This window comes from Amphibalanus amphitrite, unplaced genomic scaffold, assembly GCF_019059575.1.
Source record: "Amphibalanus amphitrite isolate SeventyFive unplaced genomic scaffold, NRLGWU_Aamphi_draft 000359F_arrow, whole genome shotgun sequence".
Taxonomy (NCBI): domain Eukaryota; kingdom Metazoa; phylum Arthropoda; class Thecostraca; order Balanomorpha; family Balanidae; genus Amphibalanus; species Amphibalanus amphitrite.
The window spans coordinates 395,095-409,347 of NW_024881853.1; the positions used below are offsets into that span (position 1 = coordinate 395,095).

General features: G+C 56.1%; 2 protein-coding genes across 2 annotated transcripts; one reads left to right on the forward strand and one right to left on the reverse strand.

Moving 5' to 3' along the window:
- LOC122389487 (sperm-associated antigen 1-like) lies at positions 1 to 2,711 on the reverse strand. Its single transcript, XM_043381604.1, has 2 exons — positions 883 to 2,711; positions 1 to 536 (listed from the first exon to the last, which is right to left on the reverse strand). Exons 1-2 carry the CDS (start codon positions 2,586 to 2,588, stop codon positions 335 to 337), a joined length of 1,908 nt encoding a protein of 635 aa, XP_043237539.1. The 5' UTR covers positions 2,589 to 2,711; the 3' UTR covers positions 1 to 334.
- A 6,148-nt stretch (positions 2,712 to 8,859) lies between these two features.
- Positions 8,860 to 13,689, forward strand: LOC122389464 (paired mesoderm homeobox protein 2-like). Its single transcript, XM_043381565.1, has 5 exons — positions 8,860 to 8,869; positions 10,072 to 10,286; positions 12,234 to 12,375; positions 12,797 to 12,976; positions 13,223 to 13,689. Exons 1-5 carry the CDS (start codon positions 8,860 to 8,862, stop codon positions 13,351 to 13,353), a joined length of 678 nt encoding a protein of 225 aa, XP_043237500.1. The 3' UTR covers positions 13,354 to 13,689.
- The last annotated feature ends 564 nt before the right edge of the window (positions 13,690 to 14,253 follow it).

Here is a 14,253-nt window from a genome sequence, read left to right on the forward strand (position 1 = left end):
TTTGCTTAGATAAATGTATTCCCCATATCCTCAGCAATTTATATAACTTGGATCATGGTAAATAAGAACATGTTACTATAACTGCAGCAAAGTCTGCAACGGCTTTACCGTCTTATGCACCCACACTTTTTCACTTCATTTCACCGAAATTGTAAAGCAACAACACTCAATGGACAAAACAGGCGACCCACTTCACATCCCGTACAACGGGATGTTCACCCCGCGCAGGCATAGCCGCTGCCTCAGCTGAGGAAGCTCTTGGTCACGCCGACGTCGACGTAGACGTCCACCCCGCGCCGCCACAGTCGCTCGGCGATGGACTAGAGCCACTACCTCAGCTGAGGAAGCTCCTCTCCAGGGCGGTTACGTCCACCCCGCGCCGCCAGAGCCGCTCGGCGATCGACTGGAGCCGCTGCCGGTCCCTGGCGTCCAACAGGAGCTTCACCACGTGGAAGCGGCGGGCGTCGGTGAGCCTCTGCAGTAGCTGGTGGCACCGCTGCGGGCCGTCCTGCGCCAGCATCACCTCGTCCACACACCTGTGGAGTAAACACCGTATCAGCGGCATCCAGCATCCTGTGTCGGAGTCACCGTCTTCGCATCTGTGAGAGACTCTGTGTCAAAGAGAACTTGTAAGAAATCACAAAGAGTTCCCCGATAACAGGAATACTTCAACGTGAGTGACAGGGCAGAGGAGGAATAACTGGACTGGATGACAGAGAAGATAAAAATAAATTACAGCGTGTCAGGGGAGGGAAGAGTGAAAAGAAGCCTATGGACAGAAGAAAGAATCATCGTATGAAAGACGAGGCGAATGTTTCACTGGATTTTGGAGAGGAGTGGAAAGCAGTCACCGTTTGATAGGAGACGTCAGAGAGGACTCACCGTATGACCGATGAGAGCAGAGCCGAGTCCAGCTCAGCGCCCAGCACCTCGGTCAGCTGGTCGGGATCCACGGAGCGCAGCAGGACCGCCGTGGCCGCCGCACTGCGCTCGGAGCGGCGCGCACACCGCCACTCGCGCATAAACTCGAACGTGCTCCAACGGTGCGGCTGGCCGGAGCCGGTGGCCGGCGGACGCGGAGGTGGCTGGTCCGTGACGCGGTGCCCCGGTACGCTGCTATCCGCCACCAGAGTCTGCGGCAGCTGCTTAGGAGCATCGGCGGGGGTGTCCTGTTCTGGCGTCCGTGATGTTATCTCGGAGGTGGTCTCTTCATCGTCTTTTGAGAGAGCCTTTGGATTGGCTGCGTGGGAAGCTGGTAACGGTGACTCCTTTTGTTTTTCTCCGCATCCGACCTCTGGCTCCTTGCTAATGGAAACTTCATTTTTAGATCTCTCAGGCTGTTGCGTTCTGAACCTTGTGTTGATGACCACCTCCTCCGTGTTTTCACTTTGTGTAATCTCCTGAATAAGCGCCGGTCCTTTGTTACTTACGTCATCCTTGTGACCCACGGCAGCATCACTTTCTAAGCTCGTCCTAGCATCACTCTTGTCCTGATGACTATCAGCATGTCCGTCGCCATCACCAGCGGGCGCTGGCCCTTGGACGCCCTCCTCTTCCATCGAGTCGACCTCCTGGATGAGTACCTTGCTGCGCTTAGTCTCGCTGCCGATAATGGCCTTCTCCACCTCTCCGAGGTGCTGGCGCGCCTGCGGGTTGTTGGGCTCCAGCTCCAGCACGCGCTGGAAGTCGAGCCGTGCCTTGATCCAGTCTTTGTTCATCTGGCGGGCGATGCCGCGGCGCAGCAGGGCCTTCACGTTGTTGGGCTCCCTGCGCAGCACGGCCCCGCAGTCCATCAGCGCAGAGCCGTACTTGCCCAGCTTCAGGTTGGCCTGCGCCCGGTTGTTGAACGCCGCCGCTGTAGGACTGGCGTTGATGCTGCGCGTGTAGTAGACGGCTGCGCGGCTGAAGTCGCCACTGCGGAAGTACTCGTTGCCCTTCTGTTTCTCGCGGAGTGCCAGCGCGCTGCGCTCGGCGGCGCTGAGCCCCTCCACTGGCGGCTGGTCGTCGATGGCCGGATCGCTCGGCGGCTGCACTGCGGACTGCGGCGGCGCGGCGGGCGCGTCACTCTCGTCCAGCAACTTCAGCTGAGCCTCCACGTCATAACGGTCCCAGGCGGCGTAGTCGTAGGAAGCGATACGTGCCGGCTTCTGCTCCGGCTCTGGCTTCCTCTCGCCGGCGGCGGCTGAGCGTAGCTGTACCGTCCCGCGCACCGGAGGCAACTGTTGGTCGGTAGGCTCTTTAGCGGATTCCGACGACTTCAGCTCGGCATCCGCAGCAGATACCTCCTGCTTCCATTCTGTCAGGTCCGAAAGAAGTTCGTCTCTTTCTTTGCTGTCGAGGAAGCGGAGAGCTGTTGCTGGCTGCTCGGTTCTCAGCAGAGCACTGCTAGGTTTCAGTGTCCTGAGCCTCTCCTCGGTAAAGCGGACAAGGTCGGGATACACTCCCTCCTGTCCGGAGCGCAGCACTCTTAGAATGTTCTCGATAGTTTTCACCTTGGTGCATTGCCCAATATATTTGTAGTCCAGCTGCTCAATATCCAAGTCGTATTTAGCTCGAAGTGATTCCGACTTTGTCGTGTTGACGACCATGATGACCTCAATACGTTTTCTTACAATACACCGACAACACACACAATCTATAGATTGACGAGCTAGCGCTGCTGCGCAGCCCCAGCCCTCTTTCCGGCACCCGGCTCACCTTCATTATCGATCATCAGCAGGCGCATTTGATATTATGACTGAAGTCAGCAGCCACGTGGCCTTCAGTCTCGGGCTCCCTCGAGTTGACGGAGGCGTTTGACACTCGCGTCCGGCTCTGGCAGCGCCCTTCCACCAGCGCTCACACGTGCTCTTCCGGTGATGTGCCGCAGTGCGCGCGGACCGGCCGGGGGCTCGGGTGTTCGACTGCCGCCACCGCAGCCCCGACGCTCGTCCGACCATCGATCAAACAAGCCGTCATCGTCGGACCGCCGCGAGCGGCCGGCCCTCCGGCGACCGGGCTGTTTGGACGGCGCGTCAGTTAGATGGAGTCGACACGTCTCACGACTGAAAGATAATTAAGATTATATTGGCAATGAATAATGTGACGGAAGTTTGAATTATGCAAATGTGCCTCTGTCATCAACAATGAGGGACTCATCATCTTTCAAACAAAGTCGATTTTTCAGAAGAAAAACGGTGACTTTTAATCCCAACCCCGTTAAACGCCCGTCTCTCAGCGTGACAGATCACACTAAATCAGGCATTGCATAAATAAACAAGGTCTTTTATTGTTGGCATAATCAACCTATCATGTGGTTTTGCATTATTTGTAAGGCAGGAAAAATATTGGCGTCAGACTTCCCAAACATGCTAATTAAGCGTCTAGCGTTTTGTTTTAGTGTTTTGCATCATAGCGGTTTGGTGAGAGCAGTTCCAAGGACAATATAAGAATTGGTTTATTTCATTTTCAAGCTAGATAATTGTTGTGTCTTTTCAAGGGAGTAGTCGATGTAGTATGCATAAAATTACATACTTTCCGTATGTTATCTTGGACCAAGCATTATGCAGCGCTCCGTTTGCCGGCCACCGCGCCGGCTAGCTAGAGCCGAAGCGCCTGCCGGGTAGACTGTACCGCAGTGCCGGCGTGTCGTGCGGCACAGTCTGACATCAGGCGCTCCGCGCCGGCCGCAGAGCCGCGCGGTGGCCAGCGGACGGCCGGTGTATTGCAGCCGTCGGGTCCCCGTTCAAGCTGAGTAACCTTTGGTGGTTGAACGGAGATGCATCATCAAAGCTTTGCGTAACAGCACTATTGTTGACTGATGATAAGCTGAGGTCCTGAGCTGTTGAAATGTCTCGTTTTCAAACAGATATATGTGGGCGACTTAGAGACGTCGTGGTTCGGTCAGAGATTTACTTATTTCGATTTTCTTTCGTGCAAGGATGAATAACTATCTAAACCAAAAATCACCACCTATCCCAGGGCAGTGGGGCGGCCGATTGCTCGCTGATTCAATTATATCGGCCTCTGGCGGCGCTGCCGCCGCCGTCGGCCGCTGCTGCCGTCGGCGGCCGTCGCTCCGTGGCGCCGCTAGTTAGTCTCGGGCTCGGCCCACTGGTGCCGTGTCGATGTCGGCGGCGGCGGCGCCCCGACCCTCTGCTTTGATCTGCCGCCGGCGGCTGCCACTATTGACAGTTCAAAGCAGGCCAGTCTCCGACAGCGCCCCCTCCCCCAAGCCAGTTCTGGCAGGATGGGGGTCATAGCTGACCCCAGACTGACCATGGCGCGCGTAGTAGACTGGCTGGCAGATGATAGACCGCCCGGGGCAGGGAGGTCGCCACGATTGGTGTCGGCTCAGTCGGGAATGTTGCACACGCGTCTGCAGTGTTGCACGCGCGCAAACATCCTGTCAAGTCGCTACTGCAGTGGGAGAGGGGCGGGGAGGAGAGGGAAGACAGGTGCGCTGCCGCGGCTGAGATGGGTTCACACACGGACCGGACGGCGCATCTGGCCTCTCCAGTAACGCTGCCGAGTCGCCGAGCTGCCCAGTCTGCTGGTCAGGCATCAAATGATATTTCAGAAGTTGCAGGGTACTCTGAAATGTGTAAGCCAGCAGCCAGCGGTACCGGCGAAAGTGAATTTATCGTTATCTTCTGAGTCCTTCATGACTATTGTCTACATAAATATTGCGTATATTCAAATAGAAATCGTCAGTTCAAATGAAAAAAATTGCACGCCTGCTCAACCGTTTTGCATCTTTCTAGTTTCACCAAAAGCGCATGGTGGTAAGATATACGAGTACGCAATAAGCATTTTTTATCCAATTTCGATGTTCATGATCTGGTTTCAGGTCAGTTTGGCGATTTTGCTTTTACGTTTGAGGTGCTTTTCCACTTTTACTATAGTGAAAGTGGAAAATATATTTGTCTATAGACAATTAGGAGCGGTGAACAGAACAGTAAACCTGCGAATAAATGCTTTACTATGACATGAAACAAGCCCATGTTTTCCGCAGAGCTCTGTTTTGTGTTGAACCCCATCAGTAGCTAAGCATCCAGAACGGCGCCGTCCAAGCCCGGCTGTCTCCGGCCACTTAGCGTCCCTCTAACACAGTCATAAATAGCGCCGCGCTGCGCCGGGGAGGGAGGCGGCGAGCACGTGTTGGGGGCTGACGAACCGTCTGCCACCACGGTCTGGTGATAATTACTGCCACCGCCGCCTCCCCCGGCGGTCCGCCGGCCCGGGTCTGCCACCAGGACCGCCGCCGGGACCGACACCGCCAGGGCGGCCTGTGGCGTCTCTGCATCCGTCCCTCCCTCACCCTGAGCCGCGCCTGGCCAGCAGGCAGTGGGCGCCGTGGGAGGTGGCCGAACACCAGAGCTGCCCCCGGTAATAGGGGAGGGTGTGTCTAACAGGACCGCTGCGCCCACCCTTCGGTAATAGAAAACCCCGGGAAATTAGCGGTATTTAGCGCACCCATCCATCAAACAGCCAGTAAAAATGTCGTCAGCTGCGGATGCGGTGGCGTCGTCTGGGCGGCAGGGATGCCGAGCCGCAGCGACGAGAGGAGAGAAGCAGGAGGAATGAGGAGAAAGAAGATGATAGCTTGTAAGATGAACAGAAAAGGAAAGAAGAATAAATTGAAGAGGGTGAAACAGATCAATAGAGAAAGGGAATTGTTCGTACGTTTACATACGTCCGAGATTTAACCCCCTGCATTTAGTATGAAAAATCATCCGGTGAGTGTGGTTTAGTCCGTCTTTCTGAGGCCATGTGGGGTCGATAAGCCTCCTGCCACAGCAGCTCATGGTTGCTGAGCTCCCGTCTCAGCTGTCAATCTACCCGAGCCAGCCAGCGGCACTTCAAAACGGCCGGCCGGCGAGCGGGCGCTTTTTTCGGCGCGCGAGTCTGTCTGTGTGTGAGGGGCTATGGCAGCTGGCGGGGACGGGATGGAAGGCGGAGGGTGATGGGAGGGTACGGAAAAGGACCGGGGACGGTGGGATGGAACGGGGTGGGCAGGCCGTGACCGTAAAGGCTGCACATAAAGAATTAGATGTTAGTGTTGTGTAGGGAAATAAGTTGTTATGCTGACGAGCAGCTATTTGTGTTCGTCATTATGTTTATTTGCCAGCTAATCTGGAATGTCAGCAGTCGACCTAACGCGCTGAATTGCTCAACTCGTCGTAGATCAGCGTACTCGTATGAACTAGTTCCCACTCAAACCTCCTTGCATTTTCCCTGACACACCATTCCGTCCGCCCACTGCTCTACTCTGAAAACATCCGTGGGATGAGGCTCCCGCCGCCGCGCCGCCGCCCGCGCCGCCTCTCCCCCGCTAACTCGACTGCTGACACCCCAGATTAACTGGCAATTAAGCGGATTTACGAACACAAATGTTGTGCCGGCCTGGCAGGCGCTGGCTCGGCGCTGCCGCCGACTCTGTCTGCCGGAGCAGCGCTGGGGAAGAGATGGGAGGCGCTGGGGAGGAGCCGGGAGGCGCTGGGGAGGAGCTGGGAGGCGCTGGGGAGGAGCTGCTGCCGACCCTGTCTGCCGGAGCAGCGCTGGGAATAGCTGGCAGGCGCTGGAGAGGAGCTGGGAGGCGCTGGCTCGGCGCTGCCGCCGGCTCTATCTGCTGGGAGGCGCTGGGGAGGAGCTGGAGGTGTTCGTGTGATGGTCGTCCGACAGTCCTCCGTCCTAAGCGGTCTAGTTTCTGTTTATCTACAGATATTGTTTAGTTGCGCAGTGATTAGTGAAATGCACGCAACCACTCAGCACAAGCCTCTGCCTTTCCCTGTTTTTATTTTCGTGAAAATCACGCTGTTTTCGCTGTTCGGCCGGACCCATCCTGGCACTGCTCAGACCTCAGAAACTGATACGCACGCTGGAGTGGAACGATGGCTCCTGGGTACGCCAGGGGTGGCGCTTCTCGCCGCCACTGGGACAGCCGGCCAACCGACACCGACGTTTTTGCCCATGCTACCATGTTTTGCCAATTACAGAAGTCGACACAGCGTGTTTTCATAATTTGTTAATTAGTGAGGCTGGTTCCCATGAAATTACAGCCACCGATAAAATACTGGAGTAAAGCAGATATCAAATGCAAACGCACCACAAAAAAGTGGGCAAAAAAGAGGTGGCATAACTGGGGCTTATGATTGAGCCGAACATGTGCACTGTAAAGTTGGCTGGTATGTTTTGACCCCTGCCGAATGTGATACTCGGCTCTAGTCTTCTCATGGTTTGTGAGTGTTGATAGAAGTGTCACTTGTAGTTTACACATATACTAGGATGGCCGTAATTTGTATTTATCCTGGGAAAATTAATTAATTGATGATATTTGGGGACCTGAGAAGCTGTGAGCCTAAACAGGGTTGGATCGGAACAGACCGGGGTGGATCGGGATAGGTCTGGGTCGGGTCGGGTCTGGGGCTGACCCAGGTGACCCTAGAAGCCGGCCGGTTCTGGGATGACTGGGTTTGTGGCGGCTCGGGTCTTTCGCAGACCAGAGGAGGGCGGCACAGGTCTTTTATGTGTTGTCATGCCGGAGGAGGGGCGTCCCGGTTTTAGACAGACCCAGGGTAGGGCCGGCTTACCCTATGGCCCGGATCTCTGACAGACCGGAAGAGGGGCAGCCCAGGTCTCTGGCAGACCGGGATGGGGCGGCCCAGGTCTCTGGCAGACCGAGGGGAGGGTCGACCGGGTCTGGTCGGACGGGGCGGCGCCACTCTCCGGCTCGGTGACTCTGGCGACACGGTGGCGGGGCGCGCTGACGGATGCGCGGCGCCGGCCGTCAGTCGCCAGTGACGGATCGACAGCACCTCCCGCAGCGGGACTGGGTGGGACAGATGGGACGGACGGAGACGGGACTGGGCGGGACAGATTGGACGGACGGAGACGGGACGGAGACGGGACGGAGACGGGACGGAGACGGGACGGAGACGGGACGGAGACGGGACGGAGACGGGACGGAGACGGGACGGGGCTGGGACAGGACGGGACTGGGACAGGACGGGACTGGGACAGGACGGGACTGGGACAGGACGGGACTGGGACAGGACGGGACTGGGACAGGACGGGACTGGGACAGGACGGGACTGGGACAGGACGGGACTGGGACAGGACGGGACTGGGACAGGACGGGACTGGGACTGGGACAGGACGGGACAGGACGGGACAGGACGGGACTGGGACAGGACGGGACTGGGACAGGACGGGACTGGGACAGGACGGGACTGGGACAGGACGGGACTGGGACAGGACGGGACTGGGACAGGACGGGACTGGGACAGGACGGGACTGGGACAGGACGGGACTGGGACAGGACGGGACTGGGACTGGGACAGGACGGGACAGGACGGGACAGGACGGGACGGAGACAGGACGGGACTGGGACAGGACGGGACTGGGACAGGACGGGACTGGGACAGGAGGGCTGGGACGGGACGGGACAGCCCTGGACAGGAGGATTGGGACAGGGACGGTGTTTACCGAGCCGTTTGCCCGCTCCGCCGGCGGCCGCAACCCGTCCTGTAATGTGGTGTTTAGTGGTCGTACTGTGCTCTGATGGGCGGCCTGCTTTGCAACTTCACCCACCGTTCAACCGTCAGTCAACAGCCCGGCTGATAGGTGCTTAGCCGAGTTTGAACCAGATCAAACGACGTGAAAGCACACAAACGCGGGTAGTGAGCTCTGATCAGATCAGAACTGCCACTGAACCCCGGCTTACTGGTCGTGCAGAATGCCGCTCCTAAACTTCGTTCTTTCATCTCGAGCCTGATTGATCAATCTTCTCAGAATGCTGCTAACTTCAGGGCTATATCGGCGCTGCACGTCGGCTGCCAATTCGTAATGCCTCATGAAATTGTAATCGTTTTATAACAAATGAACCAAGGTAAGTATAAACAGTATAAAAAGCGTTGACGTTATTCCCTTCGTGATCCCTCTGCCAGGCTGAGAGAGTGCACCCTCAGAGAGTGCTCTTTCGCCGCTGGTGGCTGACGCGGTTCCAACGGAGAGACGCTCGCTCCGTCACTGTCCAGCGACATCATCACTTTACGTCACGCTGTTGTGTGACGCTGACAAATTGAGCCGCCGCTGACGGGGCTACACTTGCTATTGCTGTTGGCGCTAAGGCTGTCCCATCGCGTCGGAGTACGAAAGTACAACCTCGGGGCTGTCGGGAGTGACAGTGTGATACACTGAAAACAGCGAGGGAGGCTGGCTGGCATAACCAGGCCACGCCAGTATTGTCGGCACCATCCGATCTAAAATGTAGTCGGGGATTAAATAACAACAGACTTTTCAGACAGCGCCACGTCGCTTACACACGAATTGTAATTTGTAGCTGTGTTCTGAAGACGTAACTCGCAGACTCAGAGGGCAGTACAGCCAACATGTGACGGAACAGGAGCCCGCCGAGCCGTCCCGCCCGTACCCGCCCGTCCCCGCCCCGCCCCGTCCCCGTCGCGCCCGACTCCGCCCGACTCCTCCCCCGCCCGCCGCGGCCGACGGTGGCGGTGGCTGGCACGTGCCACCGTCTTTGATGTGGCCGACAGACTGCAGAGTGACGTAATTGGATCAGTGATCGGCTCTGGTGCGCCCCCAATCGATTGGTGACTGTCAGCGCCGACAACTAATTGATCAGATTGTTATCCAATCAAAGCGGTGTTCGTCCCGATTTTAAAAGAAAACTGTTAATGAAATTACAAAATTAAACATTAATAGTTTTGCTCATAGTTTAGATCAATCATCAACCTGAATTGTCACATGATTGATGAGCGTTTCTTTGGAATGACTTATCATAGCCTAACGCTAACTAGTTGAATAGCGATGTTAATCCGTATAATGAGTAATATATTCGTTGTGTGTATCCGCTCTAACATACTTCAATCGATTGTATTAGATTCAAGGACGGAGTACCTATTCATCATCCGGTGAGATGCTTAGCCCCATGATACCTAAATTCTGCGGCCTAACGTCACAGTGATGGCGTGTGTGTTGTCTCGTAATTACTCAGAACCATCCGTTGGAGACAAGGCGTCACCTCCCTACGGTAAAGCTAACCGTCTGATGACCCCCTGCCTTTCTCCGCAGACGAGGAGCTCTCGAAGGACGGCGACTCGACCCTGAAGGAGGCCGGTGGACCCGGCGAGGCCGCTCGGAAACGAAAGCCGCGCCGTAACCGCACCACGTTCACCTCCGCGCAGCTGTCGGCGCTGGAGCGGGTCTTCGAGCGCACCCACTATCCAGACGCGTTTGTCCGCGAGGATCTGGCGCGCCGCGTCAGCCTCAGCGAGGCACGAGTTCAGGTGAGCAGTCAGCCTCAGTGAGGCACGGGTTCAGGTGAGCAGTCAGCCTCAGTGAGGCACGCGTTCAGGTGAGCAGTCAGCCTCAGTGAGGCACGGGTTCAGGTGAGCAGTCAGCCTCAACGAGGCACGGGTTCAGGTGAGCAGTCAGCCTCAGTGAGGCACGAGTTCAGGTGAGCAGTCAGCCTCAGTGAGGACCTGGCGCCCGGAGTCCGCCTCAGTGAGGCACGGGCTCAGGTAGGTGGGCCGTGGTCCGCGTTAGGGCTTGGAAGTTAGAAGTCAGGTCTTTCCATTAGTGCGTGAGAAGCGGGTCAAACTGAGCACGACCCGTTTTTAGTTCATTGATGTGAATAATTTATTTTTATCTTGTTTGGCTTCTAATCATTTTTCTTCTTTTATCAACGTTAAAAAGGCAGATAAAACAATTATAATTATCACATCGATAAATGCAAAAAGTGCCGAGAATTGTTCACGCTAATTTCCTTGAGCACCAGCTGGAATTATGCGAGTATGGCAGCTCTCATCCGATGGCGTGACACGGACGGAGCGCCAGACGATCGTAACGCGCCCGCTACCGTCACGCGTCACAGCCGTGACGGCCGGTGTCACAGCCGTGACGGCCGGCGTCACTCGTCATCACACTGATCTGAGGCAGCAGCGGCGCCGCTCGAGGAGTCGCCTATTTCCGGTCCGGGGGGGGGGGGAGCAACGAGCCGCACTCCTCTCAGTCCACCGTCAGGGCTGAGCTGAGGCCACTCCTCTAAGGCTAGGTACCGGAAGGGTCTGTGAGTCGCTCTTAGGCCCTCTCCTCCAGCCGTCAGGGGGTGCTGGGCCCGGTCGGCGCCGGTAAGGCGGTGCCGAAGTGAGACCGATACTGTTCGGTCCACAGACGGGCCCAGCTGGAGCCGTTCACAGATCGCGCCAGATGCACTGCACGTCTGTCCGTCTGTCACTGATAGTCACACACCCGTCACTGCACGTCTGTCCGTCTGTCACTAATAGTCACACGCCCGTCACTCGTGTCTGTCTGTCTGTCTGTCATCAACAGTCGCGCAGTTCGCTCCGGAGCTGGGCTTGGTTTGTGAACTGACTAGTCCAGGGTTTTAGAGGAGTTGTGGTAGAGTTCCGACTCTGACTGCGACATCGGGCTCCTATAGTCGGATTTGACTTCAGCTTCGACTCTGACTCCGGCTCCGACTCTGAATATGACCGCGATGCATGAGGAAGTTGAAAGAGAAAATACTTTTTTGCCCAATCAGAGTATACCAGGTATTCTTTTTCATTATACCTACATGGATGAGAGACAATCTAATAATAAGATTCAAATATCAAGCAAGAAATCGGCATTTACTCAGTATTTCTACACCATTATTTGGTATCTGATCAACATTTCTAGCAGGAATCCGGTAAAGTAATTTCAAAAAGAGCTTCCTGTCGAAAAAAGACAAACATTTCAGGTCCTTTTTGTCGTGTCCCTCCCACTACCCCAAGCTACAGTCCCTGGCGGCCCAATAAAAGCACCCCGGGGACCACCAGTGCGGATTTCGCGCTGCCTCCTCCCCGGAGGTCGGGACTAGGACCGAGGGCTGGCGGCGAGACGCATTCCTCCCGTGATTGGCAGGTAACCCGAGCCGGGCCCGACCGCCGCGCCGTCCCAGCCGTCCCAACTAATTATCGCGGAAAGGATCAGAGCGCCGAGCGCCGTGGAGGGGAGGTGAAGATGCGCATTGGAAAAACGGTTGTTATATAGAGCAGAGTAAACATGGATGGGTAACGTGGGTATGACCTACACACAGGTCAGAAAAACACGGAACAAATAGTGCATGGACGCGTTTCGATTATTAAATCTTCATCAGCATGACATAATCACAGAGAAAACAAGATCACTGATCCCTGCCACATTCCCAGATTTGGTTCTCAAATCATCACTGGTCTCTGCCCCCTCCTCAGGTATGGTTCCAGAACCGGCGCGCCAAGTTTCGGCGTAACGAGCGTAGTTTGCTGGCGCAGAGAACTCCGGCGTTGGGTCTGACCTCGGCCGGGGCGGAGCCGGTCACGGGGGTAGAACAGCCGCTGGCGCCGCGACCCACAGGTCAGTCTCAGAGGGGTGCAGCGACCGGTCAGAGGTCACGGTCACCGGTCATAGGGAGAGGTCACAGTTCACAGAAAGAGGTCAAAGTTCACATGGAGAGGTCACAGCTCACATGGATAGATAACAGAGAGTTGCCAATAGGAGGAAAGGGCCAAAAGAAGAGCTGTAACAGGGGAGTTGACTTGAAGGGAGAGGTCACAGGGGAGGTCATTGATGTGGTCACTGGAAGGGAGAGTTCAAGGAGGTCACAAGGAGAGGTCAGAAGGAAAGATCAATGGGACAGGTCATGGGAGGAGATTGCTGGAGAGGGCACAGGAGAGGCCACAGGAGGATGGCACATCGAGAGGTGCCTGCCTGCCGTAGGCGAGTTTTTTTCCGGCTCGTTCAGGCCAGCTGGTGACACCCGACGCCGGCCTTTCAGGATCGCTCTGTGCAGCATCCGTACCTGTCAGCCCCGTGAGCTCCGACTATCCCATCTACTCAACGTGGAAACCGGCGGGGCCCGCCCACTACACCATGATTGGTCCGTCGCTCATCGGCTCGACCAATAGCAGCGCGGCGTGCGCTATGGTTCCGGCGCCGGCCGGGTCGTCGGCTGCCGGTGAGTGCCAGAGATCAGGAGATCGGAGGGAGGGGGAGGGGAGGGGAGTCACTCGAGGCGCCGAGAATTAGACGGTGGTCGAAAAGACATCTTTGCCACTTTCAAAACCGCTTCCAGCTCAAGAAAACCGGAAGAATGTATCATGTAAATCCAACATGATTTCTCGCTTTGAGAAAAGAGACCTCGTTTGACGCTAAACATGACCCTTTCCTTCGGTCCCCATCTTACCACCTGCTCCCGTTTCAGCCTCTCTGGCCTACTCGGCTGGCCAGGCGGCGGCCGCCGCGGCCGCTGCCGCCGGCTTCGGCGGTCTGACGGCTCCCCGCGGCGGTCTCGGCACCTTCCGACTCCGCCCGCCCGACTACCCACTGCACTAGTGACATCTAGCGGCGACCTGCGAGGCGTCAAAGCCTCAGCGCGGGTGGCAGTGGCGGCGGCCTTATGTAAACGCAGTTGGTTTGTTAATTTCAGCTGCGGGGCTGAATGAACTGTCGAAACGGTGCACTGCCTGAGCCTTGGCGGAGCCAGTGAACACGCTGTAAATGAGGACATTTTTTTGTAGTTCGGCTTTTCGTATAGGTAGGTCTAAGGTTTTCATCGATTAGCTGACGCTAAGGCTGCAGAATTGCGCTAGCTCGTATTTATGATGTATTGATGTGCTAGTCGGATTTCGCTCATGGGCTAGATGAGCGTGCGGTGCTATTTCGCAACCTTTGTGCTATCTGGGGCATTCCACGATAGATCGTACCAGGCCCGTCACCCTCATCTCTCAGATTTTAACCCTAGAACGCCTAGGGGGGGGGGGGTTGTATCACCCCCCCCCTGAGGTTTTTTCGAAGTGCACGCTAAACGGCTTGTCGTAGCGGGCTGAAATTTTCAATACCCTCTGGGGCAACCTTTGCGCATCTTTTGCCGAAAAAAATTGATCGGGTCATGTCAGGTCACGGAGTTATGACGTCATAAGAGGTACAGCCTCCGGCCGACAGTTACCAAACGTGTGCGCCGAATCCCTAGGTTTTCTGCCGGTGATACCCACATTGTTTGATGGATCATGATGAAACTTCCCATGCATGTTGGAGCAAGCATTGGCTATCGTGTGGTGCAAGAAAATTGACCGGGTCAGGTCAGGTCACGGAGCTATGACGTCACAAGAGGAACAGCGTCCGGTACTATTTTTGAAAAGCGCCCGAACCACTATTTTGCTAATTCTTGTCACCTCAATGGGAATATGCAGCAATATTAGCTTCTATAGGGAGCAAATGGACCTCCCAAATCCA